The sequence below is a fragment of the Panulirus ornatus genome, chromosome 63 (assembly GCF_036320965.1).
Source record: "Panulirus ornatus isolate Po-2019 chromosome 63, ASM3632096v1, whole genome shotgun sequence".
In the NCBI taxonomy this organism is placed as follows: Eukaryota; Metazoa; Arthropoda; class Malacostraca; order Decapoda; family Palinuridae; genus Panulirus; species Panulirus ornatus.
In genome coordinates, this window is record NC_092286.1 from 4,236,273 (window position 1) to 4,255,249 (window position 18,977).

Genomic DNA, 18,977 nt, shown 5'->3' on the forward strand with positions numbered 1-18,977 from the left:
TTATAAGTGCCGTCCACCAGCCACTCCAGATCACTCAGGAGGAAGTTGGTTAATAGCCTTCAAGAGGTACCGGATGTGGCGGTCCTTAGTGTTGGCTGCACGTGACTGCCTGACTGCCTGCCACCGCCGCCACTAACAGACTAGTAGATCCATGAATAATGGATACGTGAGCTCTGACCAAAACTAATTAAGGTGAAATAAGGTAATGTAAAGTACGCGTGAGGTGGTGAATATATGATGACCATTCTCTTGACAAGAGGGGTAAAAAAATACATCATGTAAGTTAATGAAATGAAATATCCTCTGTTTGTAAATACTTATTATTATTATTATTATTATTATTATTATTATAATTATTATTATTATCATTTAATCTTAGCACTCCGTTGATGGGTTTCCTGCCGCCTGCAGGTTGCGCTCCGCGCAGGAGCAGGGTAAAGGGGGACTCCTCGAGGGTGAGGGAGGCCCTCAACAGTTCTGTATTCTTTATCGGCCCTGACGACGACACGGGCTTTGGGGAGGGGGTTGACTTCTTATTCAGGGTGTTAACACTTGCAGGCTGAGTTCTATAATGCCAATACATACATACATACATACATACATACATACATACATACATACGTACATACGTGTGAAAACTAAATTACACATGATTTTTTTAAGCAGTTTGGAAAAGGAAACCCATTTGTTTATATGCGTAATGTTTTTTGCTGGAGCGTTAAGACCCTTGGCTGAATGAATGACCCACTCGTAAGTAAATCCCACCTCAAGAGCACCAAAGTTCAAGACTTGTTTGAGCCTACCATTATTCTCTGATGAAGGTAAGCTTGCATACTGTCACTTCCATCATCCGGTATGTAATGGTCTAAATCTTTCAGTACCAGGTGAACACGTCTGATTCTAATTAATTTTGAATTAAAAGTCATGAACATTTTGCTGGCAACAGGTCAGTAAAGAGGTAAGCATTATAATGGGAGTCGATCCGCGGGAGACGCGTCTACCTCCACCCGCTCTCACAGCTGCGACCAGCCTTGCCTCACGTTTCCTGGTGGTTCGCGTTTAATGGAAACTGAGAGTGTAAAGAGTAATTTAAGATGAAATTTATGTGTATTTTTTTGGTAGATGAACTTGATTGGTTGTCTGTAAATAAGGTCGTTATCTCGAAGGCTGGTGAACTCGTCGACGAGATTATAACTCTCCGAGCAGGAAATGGGAGGGCGGAGCTAAGCATGGCTACAGCCGCCCACCAACACCACTTCCGGTCATGGGAGTGATGTCTTTACAGGCTTCAGCTTTTCGTCGTTATTCATTCATTCATTTATATATATATATATATATATATATATATATATATATATATATATATATATATATATATATATATATATATATATATATTTCATATCTTCGATCATTTATTGTTAAGGTAAAGATATCCCAGTTTTCGTGATTGTTTTTGCTGTGTTATAGATGCATCTGGTCTTTATGTAGGATTTCCCTCATTCAGTATCATCTGCCTTTCCATATTTGCATTAATATTACCACTATTATTCTATACAGTATGTGCATAAAACTAGAAATGTATCAAAGCTCACTTTTTAACTCAATGGCATACCTATACCAAAGTCTATGTTTTGACTTCTTTACTGAACGGCTCTGGTTCTTGAATGTATGTTGGAATCTGAAATAGTTTCTCAGTTTCTGCGAATTTTTATTGGGCATCTCCAGATCCTTTCCCTGTTGTGTTTGTGCTCCATATCTCTATATCAAGGTCGCATATGATTTGTACTACACGCTCATGGCCCCAGAACAGACTGCAGAGGTAGAGTTAAGCCCCTAGCATTGGCGTAGAATTGCATGTAAGGTGTGAGTGTATGCATCATGGGCTGTTGCTGATCTGCTATACGACTGTGAAACAAATGGAATTCCTATCTGCCACTATACATGTGTAAGTGATGTTTTCAGGGAGACAAAAGAGAGGAAAAAAGACTTGCAGGAGACTGATAGAATGAGAACGGGAAATATTTTTACAAACTATTGTGCGTGTTGTAGCTTAAAGAACGTCGTAATGCTTGTAAAAGTTTTGGAGTTCGTGTGTGTGTGTGTGTGTGTGACAGTGAGCTCAGGGGTGCTACCAGAATGCCAAGTGTATTACAGTGTGGGCTAGTGTCAGCCTGACTTGCCCAGGTTTCCACAAATTAATCCCAGAATGGCTGAAATAAAACATTCTTATTACAGTAGGAAGATGTAAGTGAATCAGGTTAAGTTAGAGGAAGTTAATGATGGTTTTCTGTAAATTAGTAATGATGACCATCTTTGCCTTCTTAACCATCCCAATTACCGGTGTGATTTCCTTAATGACCCTGCTATGGTCCTTTCCAGGTGGTCGCGGCGGCGGGCCGGTGCGGGAGTTCACAAGTCACACCCTGGTCACGCCACACCTCACCCACACCAGGACCAAACGACACATCACCACCACTGCCCACAAGGTCAGAAGCCAGCCATAGAGTATAGCCATCCCTCCACACCGAAGTATGAACGTACAAATTGTAGTTCAAGCCCAAGGCTTTTAGTTATGTCAGAAGCCAGCCATAGAGTAGCCATCTCTTTTACACAAAAGTTTAAATGTGTAACTCTTATTTCAAGTCTTGAATTTTTATTTTATTCATATCAGGACGAAGAAGCTTGTGAATGGGGTGGAGCTATGCTGTACTATACGAAGTGTGAATTGTGTATTTATAAATGTTTTTGTTTGTGAAAAATGTGCTCCAAGCGCATAAGCGTATTTGCGAAATGTTTAAGTCCATAGACATTTTTGAGATGTTTGTACTTTCGTATAGTTTATAGTTCATACAATGAAATACATTTTTCAGGTATTCTTGGTTCACAGTTCTTTCTTTTGTGAGTACTTTATACGTGAAATAAAGATTATCTATGTTTTCAGATGATTACAGGAGAAAATGGGTGAAATAGATGGAGTTCGTTAACTCTTATCGATCGTTAGTGACTTAATTTCAAAACATTCAAAACTTATTGAAAAAATTTTACGGTTTATTTACTTTCACATATTCTACAGTACTCTTTTCAGAATGTTGTGTACTAAGGAATGATTAAGTAATAATCTTCATAATATATATATATATATATATATATATATATATATATATATATATATATATATATATATATATATATATATATATATATATATATATATATATTCCTATTAGTCCACGGGGAAAATGAAAGGCGATAAGTTCCCAAGTGCACTTTCGTGTAATAATCACATCATCAGGGGAGACACAAGAGAGAAATATAGGTCATATACATCGAAGAGACGAAGCTAGGACGCCATTTGGTAAACCTGCGTCCTAGCTTCGTCTCTTTGATGTATATCAACTGACTTATATTTCTCTCTTGTGTCTCCCTTGATGATGTGATTATTACACGAAAGTGCACTTGGGAACTTATCGTGTTTCATTTTCCCCGTGGACTCATAGGAATATCTTGATCATGCACAAAATTGTGATCCTTTCCAATATTTTTTTTTTTTCATACTATTCGCCATTTCCCGCGATAGCGAGGTAGCGTTAAGAACAGAGGACTGGGCCTTTGAGGGAATATCCTCACCTGGCCCCCTTCTCTGTTCCCTCTTTTGGAAAAAAAATATATATATATTATATATATAATATATATATATATATATATATATATATATATATATATATATATATATATATATATAGCATTTGTATGTAGCATTTTTGGATCTGGAGAAGGCATATGATAGAGTTGATAGAGATGCTCTGTGGAAGGTATTAAGAATATATGGTGTGGGAGGCAAGTTGTTAGAAGCAGTGAAAAGTTTTTATCGAGGATGTAAGGCATGTGTACGTGTAGGAAGAGAGGAAAGTGATTGGTTCTCAGTGAATGTAGGTTTGCGGCAGGGGTGTGTGATGTCTCCATGGTTGTTTAATTTGTTTATGGATGGGGTTGTTAGGGAGGTGAATGCAAGAGTTTTGGAAAGAGGGGCAAGTATGCAGTCTGTTGTGGATGAGAGAGCTTGGGAAGTGAGTCAGTTGTTGTTCGCTGATGATACAGCGCTGGTGGCTGATTCATGTAAGAAACTGCAGAAGCTGGTGACTGAGTTTAGTAAAGTGTGTGAAAGAAGAAAGTTAAGAGTAAATGTGAATAAGAGCAAGGTTATTAGGTACAGAAGGGTTGAGGGTCAAGTCAATTGGGAGGTAAGTTTGAATGGAGAAAAGCTGGAGGAAGTGAAGTGTTTTAGATATCTGGGAGTGGATCTGGCAGTGGATGGAACCATGGAAGCGGAAGTGAATCATAGGGTGGGGGAGGGGGCGAAAATTCTGGGAGCCTTGAAGAATGTTTGGAAGTCGAGAACATTATCTCGGAAAGCAAAAATGGGTATGTTTGAAGGAATAGTGGTTCCAACAATGTATGGTTGCAAGGCGTGGGCTATGGATAGAGTTGTGCGCAGGAGGGTGGATGTGCTGGAAATGAGATGTTTGAGGACAATATGTGGTGTGAGGTGGTTTGATCGAGTAAGTAATGTAAGGGTGAGAGAGATGTGTGGAAATAAAAAGAGTGTAGTTGAGAGAGCAGAAGAGGGTGTTTTGAAATGGTTTGGTCACATGGAGAGAATGAGTGGGGAAAGATTGACCAAGAGGATATATGTGTCAGAGGTGGAGGGAACGAGGAGGAGTGGGAGACCAAATTGGAGGTGGAAAGATGGAGTGAAAAAGATTTTGAGTGATCGGGGCCTGAACATGCAGGAGGGTGGAAGGCGTGCAAGGAATGGAGTGAATTGGAACGATGTGGTATACCGGGGTCGACGTGCAGTCAATGGATTGAACCAGGGCATGTGAAGCGGCTGGGGTAAACCATGCAAAGTGTGTGGGGCCTGGATGTGGAAAGGGAGCTGTGGTTTTGGTGCATTATTACATGACAGCTAGAGACTGAGTGTGAATGAATGGGGCCTTTGGTGTTTTTCCTAGCGCTACCTCACACACATGAGGGGGGAGGGGGTTGTTATTCCATGTGTGGCGAGGTGGCGATGGGAACAAATAAAGGCAGACAGTATGAATTATGTACATGTGTATATATGTATATGTCTGTGTGTGTATATATATGTGTACATTGAGATGTATAGGTATGTATATTGTGCATGTGTAGACATGTATGTATATACATTTGTATGTGGGCGGGTTGGGCCATTCTTTCGTCTGTTTCCTTGCGCTACCTCGCTAATGCGGGAGACAGCGATAAAGCAAAATAAATAAATAGAGTTGTGCGCAGGAGGATGGATGTGCTGGAAATGAGATGTTTGAGGACAGTGTGTGGTGTGAGGTGGTTTGATCGAGTAAGTAACGTAAGGGTAAGAGAGATGTGTGGAAATAAAAAGAGCGTGGTTGAGAGAGCAGAAGAGGGTGTTTTGAAATGGTTTGGTCACATGGAGAGAATGAGTGAGGAAAGATTGACCAAGAGGATATATGTGTCGGAGGTGGAGGGAACGAGGAGAAGAGGGAGACCAAATTGGAGGTGGAAAGATGGAGTGAAAAAGATTTTGTGTGATCGGGGCCTGAACATGCAGGAGGGTGAAAGGAGGGCAAAGAATAGAGTGAATTGGAGCGATGTGGTATACCGGGGTTGACGTGCTGTCAGTGGATTGAATCAAGGCATGTGTATGGGGGTGGGTTGGGCCATTTCTTTCGTCTGTTTCCTTGCGCTACCTTACAAACACGGGAGACAGCGATAAAGCAAATATATATATATATATATATATATATATATATATATATATATATATATATATATATATATATATATATATATATATATATATGAGGGATGGAGTGAAAAAGATTTTGTGCGATCGGGGCCTGAGCATACAGGAGGGTGTAAGGCGTGCAAGGAATAGAGTGAGTGGAACGATGTGGTATACCGGGGTCGACGTGTTGTCAGTGGATTGAACCAGGGCATGTGAAATGCCTGGATGTGGAAAGGGAGCAGTGGTTTCGATGCATTACACATGATAGCTTGAGAATGAGTGTGAACAAATGTGGCCTCTCTATGTCTGTTTCTGGCGCTGCCTCGCTGGAGAGGGGGGGTGAGGTGGGGGGGGGGGGGTGCTATTTCGTGTGTGGCGGGGTGGCGAGGGAAATGGATGAAGGCAGTAAGCATGGATATGTGCATGTGTATACATGTTTATGTCTGTGTATGTATATGTATATGTACGTTGAGATGTATATGTATGTATTTGTGCGTGTGTGGGCGTTTATGTATATACATGTGTATGTGGGAGGGTTCTGCCATTCCACGTCTGTTTCCTTGCGCTACCTCGCTAACGCGGGAGACGGCGTTTAAATATGATGAAAAAAAAAAAAAATATATATATATATATATATATATATATATATATATATATATATATATATATATATATATATATATATTATCCCTGGGGATAGGGGAAAAAGAATACTTCCCATGTATTCCCTGCGTGTCGTAGAAGGCGACTAAAAGGGAAAGGAGCGGGGAGCTGGAAATCCTCCCCTTCCATTTTCAGTTTTCCAAAAGAAGGAACAGAGAAGGGGGCCAAGTGAGGATATTCCCTCTAAGGCTCAGTCCATTGTTCTTAACGCTACCTCGCTAATGCGGGAAATGGCAAATATGTAAAAAATATATATATATATATATGTGTGTGTGTAATGTTAGTTACAGCTTCTGAAACTTAGTATTATATTTCAGGATGGTCATGTGCATGATATCACTCTAGGGATCAACATGGGAGATAAAGATGTATTAATAGATTTACAATTAAATAGGTAAGTAATATTGAATTACGTCAACTAAAGCTGTTTTGATAAAGTAAATAGGATTCTGGTACATGGCTTTGACTGTCTTTTCCTGGTTTGGGCCTCTCCTCCCCTCCATAGGATTATCTTTTCCAAACTAAAATTGGCTTCACACCTTAAATTTTATCCCCATTCTTAGAATTGTCAGCACCGCATAAGTAGGCAAGTCTTTTATTATTTTTGATAGCCCCTTTATCCTGCTGGCATAAACATAACATAGAATCTCTATTTCTTACTGATATTTTTTTAACATTAGGTTCTTGCTGTTCAGATTTCTCACAGTTCTGTTGTTTATATTGTACCAAAAGATCATGCCATGACTCAAATGGCGTTCTTCATTTAGGATATATAGGAGTGTAAGACTTGACCCTCTTCACTGCATTAGCACCTCATAGATTTTCTTCTAATTGGCTCCATTATAATTGTACCATAGTGAATGTGTGTATATTGATAGTCCTCACACAAGTGCCCCTCTCAGTTTTTACTGTATAGTTTGCAGATACTATACGTGCGGCATTTGTATGCAGTATTTAGAGTCAGTTGTACATGAATATATGTGTAGCATTAATTAACTCTCCCTTTGATGTATTAGATCATGGGTTTTTATTCTTGATATTATCTTTAGGGGATGGGAATGAATAAAGGCAGACAGTGTGAATTGTGTGCATGGGTATATATGTATGTGTCTGTGTGTGTATATATATGTGTACATTGAGATGTATAGGTATGAATATTTGCGTGTGTGGACGTATATGTATATACATGTATATGGGGGTGGGTTGGGCCATTTCTTTTGTCTGTTTCCTTGCGCTACCTCGCAAACGCGGGAGACAGCGACAAAGCAAAATAAAATATAAATAAAATGAACATCTTTAGGGGATGTCAGTCTGTTTTTGGTAACTAACTGCTTCCATTATTTACCAGCCCCTTTTTTATCTTCATTGCAGAGATTTGTTACCTAAAGATTATTTTGAAAAGTATTATCATAATGGCTCTCAGTATGTGCACCGGCCAGAGGCAGAGGTAAGCTTTTTTTTTTTTTTCTAATTCTTTGTATCCAAGTGACTAGTTACATAATTCTTATACTGAAGTGTTGCTATAGAGGTAGATCATTGCAAAAGTGATTAAATTCAGTAGAATGCTGGATGTATTGTAAATGGAATTTGTTGCCCATCATTGAGAACAGAAAAGATTGTGAATACCTGTTTACAGTATTAGTGATATTACATCGTTGTACACCTATTAATTCTTGAAATTTATGGGGATTGATTTGCTATTCTCTCTCTAACCTTTTATTATTGTATCTACAGTGACTATTTGATGTGATCCACATTCATTTTACTTTTTTCTTTAAAAGATGATTTTGTCATAAGTAAATTACACTGCTTGTTTTGGTAGCATATTATCACTGCTTTGCTCCCTTACGAGTAACATGTATGTCATCATTTAATTGATTGGATATTTGGACATATTCCTCACCTGTCGATAGATAAAGAAATATTGAAATGCTCTGCAGATGGCTGGCCTGTGTCATTATCAGGGAGTTATTCGAGGTCAAGCAGGGTCTTGGGCAGCTTTGTCCACTTGTCATGGCATCAGGTAAGCTTTGATCATTCTTTTGGATTGTTTCATTTTCAAATGCATTATGAAATGAACATCATAGGCTTTTGCTCTCATGGTTTACTTCCAGTACCGTCATATATTTCATTTACATTAATTAGAACAAGGTGATGCCCTGTAAAACTGAAAATAGTTATGTTGCTTCATATTAGTAATCTTGAAATATCCATATTTATCTCTAGTTTAGCTTCAAAAGACCTTTCATTAATTGTTATGTATTACTGTGTTACTCTGGAGGCTCAAACAGCTGTGAGTCTAATTTATTGCCTCTCACTAGTGGTGTTGTGTTTGATGGCCAAGAATTGCATTATGTGGAGCGGGTACCAGAGACTCCTGTGGCTGTAAACAGTCCACACTATATCTTCAAACATTCTAATGTTATCCCGCAGAATTTTTCTTGCGGTAAGTAAAATTTTTTCCATGAATATTTGATTTTCAAAATAAGGATGTAATATGATATTTTATTATGTCTTGAGGTTCTTTTCAGTAGTATCAACATTTGCAGTGGTCTGCATTTTCTTTTATAAGAAATTGGTGTTGGTATTTTATTAGTGTGCCTAGTCTGGGCCACAGCCTTTAAGCCTTTTGATAGGGTTGGTACTGTTTACAGTATTTTCTGTCTTATAAAGTGTTCAGTAAAAGCTGTCTAGTTTGTTCAAGACCTTTTACCCTCAAGGTAGTCACAGTCAACAATTGATTCATCACAGATTGCTAAGTAGTTACAGCAACAGATTAACATTCTCATTTGCGTGCAGCCATTCTCTAGCTGTCATGTATAATGTACAGAAAATAAAGCTCCCCTGTCCACAGTTATGTCCCACAGACCTCTCCAGAGTTTCCCCTGAATGTTTCATATGCCTTGAATCAGCTCATTGACAGCATGTCACCCCTTGTACACAACATTGCTCCAGATCACTCTCTCCCCTGTATGCCTCACACCCTTTTGCATGTTCAGGCTCCGATCACTGGAAGCATCTTCATTCTCTTCTACCCTTCCTTATTTTTCCCCTCATCCATGTTCCCTCTTCTTCTGACATATATAGCCTCTTTGTCAGCCTCTCTTCAGTTCATCCTTTTCATATGTTCAAACCATTTTATCATACCTTCCCCTGCTCTCTTAGTCATATTTTACTAATTACCACATCTTTCTCTTACCCATCATTTCTTATTTGGTCAACCCTTCTCACTTCACTGATTGTCTTAAGACATTTACTTTTTAGCTCATTCACCTACTTCTGTAGATGGGAGAGCAGTTAACAGAACTAACACCAATGATAGAGTCATCATTTTTTTTCCATTTTGTGTCCACAGGTTACTCAGGGAAACCTCACCCAGTTCGGGACCTATTTCATGATGAGACATTCACCAGATTACTTAGAGTAAGTATTTTATATCCAGGTTCATAAATTCTCTCTGAGAAAAGTACAGTTTATGGTAAACTTTATGCTTTAAAAAATCTTCTTTCATCAGATTGATTTATTTCATCAAAACATTTGCACATATATGTTTGCTGTACAATACCTCTTCTGTTGTACTCTTACCATTTCTGATATACATTTTTCATTTGTCCCCATTTACAGTATAAGCGAAGCAGCAGCAGCAGCAGCAGCAATATTCGTGGTCCATTCAATGCAAATGCATTATCCAGATATGTGGAGTTAGTACTTGTCACTGACAAAACAGAATACAAAAATCATGGCCATGAAGTAGCAAAACTCTATCATCGTTGCAAAGACATTGCCAACATAGTGAATGCAGTATGTTAATATTGGAAGTTATTAATTTCTCTTATTAACTGCTCTCTAGATTTCTAACAACTCTGTTTATTTTGCATAATTTGGGCTATTGTATTTAACTGAATACATCGATTATTTTGTAACGCAAGGAAAACTAATCATCTTGGATGGATTTGAGAAAGAATCATTAGTGTTATGTCATATTACTATCTTCTTTATCTATCTATCTATATCTCTGAAGCCCCATTCCCTTTGGGAACTTCCTCTAGAGGGTGACCATGGCAATAGTCTCCATAACTGGTGTACTCCAAGTTTGAATATTTTCATGAGATAGCCTAATTACTTTTGTGATACTACAGGTTTATGTTAAAAAGATGTAATCCTTTAAAGCAGGATATTCATGAAGTGGTAAATCACCTACTTTTTCTAGACTTTTTCAACGTTTCCTTAATTTGATTTTTGTCATTTCACTGAATTACTTATTTGCATATATTAAATATCTCCTAAAAAAATGCCTCGAGATAAATAAATATATATTTTGTTGCAGTTATACCGACCACTCAACATTTTTATTGCCCTTGTTGGTGTGGAAGTGTGGAAGGATGATGATCAGGTGGAAATATCAACAGATGGGGACAAAACACTAACAAACTTCTTGAATTATAGAAAAGTGAGACTTATAAGTGATCATCCAAACGACAATGCTCAGTTGCTCACGTAAGAATGCCATTATATGCTGTATGTCTAAATTATCTTTTCCCAGAAATGAATATTTTTTTTAAGTGTGCATAGTATTTTTTTTTTTTTTTTCCAAAAGAAGGAACAGAGAATTGGGCCAGGTGAGGGTATTCCCTCAAAGGCCCAGTCCTCTGTTCTTAACACTACTTCGCTAATGCGGGAAATGGCGAATAGTTTGAAAGAAAGAAAAGTATTTTATTTATTTTTTATACTTTGTCACTGTCTCCCGCATTAGCAAGGTAGCATAAGGAAACAGATAAAAGAATGGCTCAACCCACCCACATAAACATATATGTTCTTACACGCCCACACACACACATATACATACCCATACATTTGAACGTATACATACATATACATACACAGACATATACATATATACATATACACATATTCATATTTGCTGCCTTCATCCATTCCTGTCGCCACCCCACCACACAAAATGCTCAGAATGCAAGGAGGGGCCATTTGATATAACGAAGTTGAAATTAAGATTATTTTGTGTATTTAATATGTGAATATCCTTTTCATCCAAAGCATTTTTTAGAACTATTAATTATTGATTGTTAAGTAAGTTGCTGCAGACTTTGATTTTCTGAATTATGTATGTGGAATATGCATAAGTTATGCTTTCATAACCCCTGAAATCTAGCAAATGAAATAAGTCAAACATTTCACACTATAATGTCTTTTTTCTGATTTTTTTTTCATGTCAGATGAATGAAACTACAGGTTTTTAATCGATTGAAATTATTTATGAAAGAAGTAGATCAGAGTGAAATATGTTACCACAGATTTTAAGATATAGATTCATCTTCAAGATTTATAGTGCAAGTGTTGAAACAATTTACTAATAACGTACATTTCTTTCAGAGGGAAACAGTTTGATGCTGGTGTAGTTGGTAAGGCCTTAAAAGGTCCAATATGTACTTATCAGTATTCTGGAGGAGTGAACATGGACCATAGTGATACAGTTGGTCTTGTGGCCACCACAGTAGCTCATGAGATGGGACACAACTTTGGCATGGAACATGATAATGAAGAAGAATGTGAATGTCCTGACAAAAGGTGCATCATGGCACCTTCTTCAGGGTAAGTTTATCACAAATTTAGGCAGATTATTAACTTATTAAAGGGTGCTTTGAAATCCTTGATAATGAGAGTTTCAGTTTATGGTCATGTGATGTGGCATTGCAGTCACTTGGTTCTTTCTCATGTTTTTGATAATAGATCTGATTATTTTACCAAAGTTATTGATTTTGCCATATTTAGGGATAATATTTTCTGTACAATATTTAACATAGATGAAATGGAAATAATGTTAATGATGTCTTTTTGAAACATGTATAGAGGAGTTGCACATATGTAAAAAAATCATTTATAGAATCTGAAATTTTGAATTCCTAAACTGATATACAGAAAGTGTAAGTGATTATGACTGAAAACTTAAATTTGCCTATTGCCATAATCAATAAACCTCCAGATGTGAGACCACAAGAAACAGCCTAGTTAAATACAGAAAAACAAAAGTATGAAATTGGTATTATTATGAGAAGGAAATTGTTTTTATTGTCATAGAGCACTGTTTTGAATAGAATTATCTAATCAGTTTTGCACCATTATGTTTAATGTAGTATTGTAGTTTGTTTTACTATTAAGTGATAAGATTAATGCAGTAATTTTATTTTCAGCTCAAAGAGTCCAACTCACTGGAGCAGCTGCAGTTATGAATATTTGGCTTTGTCCTTTGAGCGTTCAATGGATTATTGCTTGAGGAATAAACCGAAAAGCCTGTTTGATTCCCCAGTTTGTGGTAATGGTTTTGTAGAGCCTGGGGAACAGTGTGACTGTGGATTACCAGACTACTGCACCAATACCTGTTGCAATGCATCAACTTGCATGCTGTATCCTAATGCCACATGTGCCACAGGACACTGCTGTGATTTAGAGGTTAGTTCAGAATTGACAAATTTAGAATAAGTATAAGTTATTGTTCTGCCATCCTTAAGTCAATTTCTTGAATTAAAGAAATCACTGTACTGATTATGTGACAGAGCGCCAGTAAACTTCAGAGGAAGTAACAAAATGTTTTAGGAGGTAAATATATTTGTCTTAGTATAAGAAAACAAATGGAAGAGACAGTGATAGAAGCAGATAGGAAAGTGTTAACAGGCAATGAGGAGATGAAGAAATGGTGTGAGTATTATGAAAGACTGTTGAATGTGAGATGTTAGGGAAGGAGTGGCATGTAAAGTGAGAGAGTTCTCGCAAATTGTATGGTGAAAAGAAGGAAGATAATGAAAACTTACTTCAGATGAAGTTTGGGCAGTAGCAGGAGTAAGTAGACTTGCAGTTCAGTTACTCAAAAAAAAAGGGAGTGACACTGTTTTTTAAGGGTGTTGAACATTTTTATGGTCCAGGATGAGGTGCCAGTGGACTGGTAGATTGCATTTATAGTGCCCTTATATAAAGATAAGGGGGACAAAACTGAATGCTTTGAGTATACCTGGTAAGGTATGTGGGAGAATGGTGATTGAGATGTGGCTTTTGCATAGTATGTGATGGGGAGGAGCATGTGGCTTTAGTAAAGAAAGGGGATTAGCAGACCAGCCATATTCTTTGAAGAATTTAAGCAAGAAATACATTTCAGAAGAGTTAATTGTATGTAGCATTCATGGATCTAAAGAAAGTATATGATAGGATTGACAGAAAGAACTTGTGAAAGATACAGTGAATATTTGAGGCAAATAAAATTACTAAATGTAGTGAGTTTTTAACCAGGAGAGTAGGAGATAGGTAGTAGTAGTAGTCAGTAGGAACATTAAGTGGGAGCCTCTGCAAACACTTAATTTTTTCTAAAAGAAACTTCTTGTTATCCTATATTCCTTTGTGTTAGCTGCATGAACCAGAGGAATGGAGGGAACTTATTTCCACTGTGGAGTAGAACCACTTTCAAGCTTACTGTGTTATATTTATGGCCACGTGCCTCCATAACATAATGAACATCATTGTAAAACACCACATCATCTTCAAGGGAGGAATATTCTTTGAAAACAACATGGCGATCCCAATAAAAACAAACTTTTAGTTTCATTTTGGAGAAGATTTCAACTCTTGCATCTGGAACCCAAAAGTTCGTCTTGCTTCTTAGACAGATTTGAATGGCAGATGAGATCATTAGAATCTTAACTTGGCAAATGTGGTTTACTTGAGGAACAGCACTCTTCAAATGTTAGATCCCTATCATCCTCTACTTGGCTTACTCTCTCATCACCAGACTCATCGTCACTCAGTATCATGTTTATTGGAGGCTCTGGCACAGGTAATTCCTGACTGTGAGGTACTGGACTCATTGCTAGCAGATTGTAAATTAGGATATTTAACAGTATGCATGGATTTTGATGTTATACCATTTATATTTGTCAGGCAGAAGTAGCAATCCGAAGCATGATCTTTGGGTTCTCTCCAAACCATAGGAATGGCAAAAGGCATATAGCGTGAACCTTTTGTTCCTGCTGTGAGAAGCGTGACACATGACAACAAATATGAGGGACCCAGCTTTTATTCTGGTCTCCCACTTTACAACCAAAGTAATGCGTATAGCATTTTTTCTTGAGGGATGTGTAAGAACATTTTTGCGATATGAATGTCAGGTCACAACAGATGTAGCAGAAAGAATTCGGACTATTTACACAGTTTCTTGGCATTACAATGAAGATAAAGTATCAGCACAACACTTGAATACACAAAGGCACAATCTATCAACAGAGTGGAAAAGACTGTTTAGACATTGAGTTCAAGCTTGCAACTGACAGAGAACTGCTTCTTAGGAGTGAGCACTGTTTGAATGTCCCAACATTTCCAGTCGTGTTTCTGCAGGCCCCTGGTGGCTCATTTATGTAGGCTTGTGCTTTCAAAAAGAAGCTACTGCATTTCACAAACAATGGAAAGAAGCAGTGTTTGTTAAACTTTTTGTTTCAAATGCTCTGTAGAGCACTGATACATATATACTGTACGAATGATATGCGAGTATGCTGGAACAAAAAACTATGGGCAGTAGAGAAACTTGAAAACATATTTGGATTTAGCTTGCAAAAGTACATAAGAAGCATTTGTTTCCATTGGAAAATATTTTAGTTGACTAGTGTAATTAGCTTTCACAGAATATGCCTTTAGAATTTTAATTGCTTACAAGATTAATTGACCACATGGTATTTTGTAGAAATACAGTGAGTTCCTTAACTTCTAAACATGTGGAAGTTACATAGTGACCTATTTTACTTTGAGCAGTAAGAGATTTCCTATTTTAACTGGCCTGAATGATAGGCAGGTTTCATCTGCTTATCAGTTGGTGTGATAGGCTTAAGTTCCTTGAGACTGTGACAAGAGGGTGAGTCTGATCACTCATCAATTGCTCATGGCCTACTAGGTATGTGGGGATAAAGGATACTTGATGTTGGTAGTTTTGCCTGCTGTTATCTCAGTACCTTTACCTGACAGGTGTGAGTTTGCATATTATTTGAGTTCAGAAAAGAAGCTTTACAGTATTAGCTCATTGAAAATGTTATGTAGAGTAAGTGAAAAATGAAGGACACATTCATTTGCTTATTTCTTCGAAGTGTTTAGTGGATTGGATTACCTGTGTTTCAGTGCATGTCCCGTGGGTAGTTTGAAAGATCCCTCGAGAATGATTCAGGCAACCCCTTAGGGATGGATGTTTTAGACAACTTTAGGATTGAGAATGAGTTGGCAGGCTTGATTATTTTCTTCATTTACTGCAGATAAAGAAAAATCAAATTCATTTTGCGTTAGGTAGTATCAGTTTATGATCCTCTACTTTGATTTCATGTTGATATAAATTGTTGGTGAATGTGTGCTGTGTTTAGCAACTGAAATTCATTTTATAATGTAATTATGTTGTATTATATTATTGGTTAGGATTATTTATGGTAGTCCTCTACTTCCTTGATTAAGTTAATATTCTTCAGGGCTAAATGAAACAGAGCAGAAAGTGTATTGTCTTTGACTAACTCTATTTGTAGTGAAGAACAACAATCCCATTTTGACTTGATTGAAATTTTAACTTAGATCAGTAAACTGTTTTGTTTAGTGCTCTCCAGGAATCTTCCAATAGTCGCAAGAATTGAATTTGAACCTTCAGAATATGTATTGTTTTATTATTATTATTTGACTTAAAAAAATCTTGATAAAAACAAAAATCAAAATTGGCAATAATGTTTTAATTACCCAGTTAATTATTTGATTGATGTTAGATTTATCGTTATGCAGACTTGTCGACCAAGATTAGCTGGTGTGGAATGTCGTTCATCCGTCCATGAGTGTGATCTCCCCGAGTTCTGCACTGGTGACTCTGAGTACTGCCCAGATGATGCTTTCAAAGCTAATGGTCATGAATGCCTAAATGGAGAGGTTTGTGTAGATATTTGTTCGTTGTTTATCTTGTTTGACATGCAGAAACATAGGTCCTAATTATTTTCTGTTGTTTTGCTTTTGTGTTACCAAAGTACATTCTCATTTTTGGTCCTACATATGGATTTTATTCAGGCCTATTGATTGCATTAAAATTTAAGAAATATCTTAAATCAAGTTAACTCAGCTTCCTAATATGAAAATTTCTCTAACTGTATCTAATATGCCATGTTATTTCACAGCTAAGTAACCTAGTTCATGCAGTCTACCTGAATACTGCATGAATCTGCATCATCTTTACAAACATTATAGCACTTTACCTTCAGCCTTCTGCACTTATTGACATCATTTAGTATACTCCTCTTGTAATTTTTCTACATCTCATTCTAAATGATCATTCTTCCTCATCGCACTAGCTTTCCTTTTATGTAATGTGCATTTTACAGTTTTACATCTGTACATGTTATGCTCAATTTAAGTAACATAACTTTTTTATTTCATTTGTATATGTTTGCTAACTTGCTAATATTTCAAATTTGTCACAGGCCTTCTGTCATTCTGGGATGTGTCGCACACATGGAGAGCAGTGTAAACTTCTTTGGGGACCCACTGGCCAGAGTTCTGATGATCGTTGTTATATGATGAATACACAGGGTAGTCATAATGGAAATTGTGGATACAACTGGGTCAATGAGACCTATTACAAGTGCAGCAATGAGTAAGTTTTTGTTTGTACCATACAGGAGATACATATGATGAAAATGAATTATACTTTCAAGCTGCTATTTCAGAAATTCCACTTAAATTTGGTTTATAGTTATTACCTCTGATAATGATGTCCTTTCTGCATTGTATGAAACAGGAATATAAAGTGTGGAATGCTGCACTGTATGCACCTGAATGAGCGGCTGGAATTTGGAATGGAGAGTGTGAGCAAAATGTCTCATAGTTTTCTCAAGAGTAAGAAAGGTGTCATCCCATGCCGTGTAGCCCTTGTGGATATGGGACTAGACATGGTTGATCCTGGCCTAGCGCCAGATGGAGCCAAGTGTGGCCCAGGCAAGGTAGGCATGCAGTTATATAGACATTAATTGTTTTGGAATAGATCTGTCTGCACTTGCATGTGATGTTAATGTGAAAGGAGTATTAAGTTTTTAGAAAAGAGTTTTTCCTCATCTCCTCCACCTTGCTAATACTTTTATGTTCCTTACTATAGCTGCAGTTGTTCACCCTCTTTCTGGGTATTCTTTTGATTGTATTGCTTTTATGTTCCTTGGTAATGTAATTCCTCCTCTTTTACTTTTATGATTATGAGAAGTGAATTAAGGTTTTGGATGCTTGCATGTCTTATCCTGATAATGACCTTTACCATCCAACTTGGCTTGAGGCTTTTACATGTGTTCCCCAAGCACCTGCTTGTTGGTTGTAGCATGTACTTTCACTTCTCTTCCGATGCACCTTCCAGATTCATACATTATTTGTTGCCTTTATCATGCTAATTAATGTAATATCAGTGACTTAGAATAACATCCTCAATTTCCACTGCCTTCCTTTTCCAGTCTTGCTTATCACTTATCAGCTTCCATATCCTTCCAAGGTCTCCCATACAGCTCCATCCATGAAGTCATTGAACGTCTCAAGGTTCTTATACAATGTGTAGCATCAAACCACACCCAAAATCTATATAAATCATTCCTTTATTACATCTTAAATGCTCTTTTCTCTCCATAGCAACTGGTTTGCCTCCAGCAGCTTCCTCGACTCTTGGTACTTTAGACACATTCTTTAACCTGTTCACATCAGTCATATAAATTCTTTCACTTTCATGAATTCTTATGTATGCTAAACTGTTTTAAATGTTTTTGACAGTATTCTTAGTTGTTTAACATTATTCAAAGGATGTAAAATGTATATATAAACAACAACCAGCTTTGTTATGTATTATGAAAAATATGCTCTCTCCCTTGTAACAGATGTGTGTTAACCAGCGCTGTATGCCTGTAGCCGCCTTGAAATTGGCTAGCTGTAATTGTCATGGCAATGGTGTGTGTAACAACAATGGTCACTGTCATTGTGATATAGGGTTTGCACCACCTGACTGCCTTTATCCTGGTCTGGGAGGGTCAGAAGACAGTGGGCCTGCATCAAACCCACATGGTCAGTAGCATTTTTTTCTCTCCAGTGCACATATAATACATCACCTTTCTTCTATTACAGTTGTTTTTTCTCTCTACTTATACATAAAAAGCAAAGATGAATACTGTTATGGCATATGATAAACTAAACAGGCATAAAAAACAACTTAGAGAGAATTCAGAACACTTCATAGCAAGATTGAGTGAATAGAATTATGAATTTTCATAAGAATTTGAAAGAAGTCAAACACTGCAGCTTAGGAAGAAGATGAGAAAGATACATGATAGTCTTTGCCTGGCAGTTAATTGAGGGCATCAAGAGAAAGATGCTCAGCCATAAAGTGTCTTATCAAGGAAGAAACAGAAAAAGGAAGTCTGCACTAATATCTTCATATTATATCAAAAAGGTATCAGATAAAAGTAAATGAGAGCTCAGTAAGAAA

The 18,977-nt window shown here is 37.2% G+C and overlaps 1 protein-coding gene across 1 annotated transcript in view; it reads left to right on the plus strand.

Moving 5' to 3' along the window:
• The window catches only part of LOC139745905 (uncharacterized), a 249,739-nt gene that overhangs the window by 221,111 nt on the left and 9,651 nt on the right, over positions 1 to 18,977 (plus strand). The window contains exons 2-15 of the mRNA XM_071656572.1: positions 2,383 to 2,489; positions 6,769 to 6,845; positions 7,823 to 7,898; positions 8,392 to 8,474; positions 8,773 to 8,897; positions 9,807 to 9,874; positions 10,076 to 10,252; positions 10,779 to 10,948; positions 11,843 to 12,061; positions 12,661 to 12,919; positions 16,259 to 16,399; positions 16,945 to 17,117; positions 17,262 to 17,463; positions 18,373 to 18,556. Of these exons, the coding sequence (XP_071512673.1) occupies positions 2,383 to 2,489; positions 6,769 to 6,845; positions 7,823 to 7,898; positions 8,392 to 8,474; positions 8,773 to 8,897; positions 9,807 to 9,874; positions 10,076 to 10,252; positions 10,779 to 10,948; positions 11,843 to 12,061; positions 12,661 to 12,919; positions 16,259 to 16,399; positions 16,945 to 17,117; positions 17,262 to 17,463; positions 18,373 to 18,556 (2,061 nt within the window). The remainder of the gene's footprint in view (positions 1 to 2,382; positions 2,490 to 6,768; positions 6,846 to 7,822; positions 7,899 to 8,391; positions 8,475 to 8,772; positions 8,898 to 9,806; positions 9,875 to 10,075; positions 10,253 to 10,778; positions 10,949 to 11,842; positions 12,062 to 12,660; positions 12,920 to 16,258; positions 16,400 to 16,944; positions 17,118 to 17,261; positions 17,464 to 18,372; positions 18,557 to 18,977) is intronic.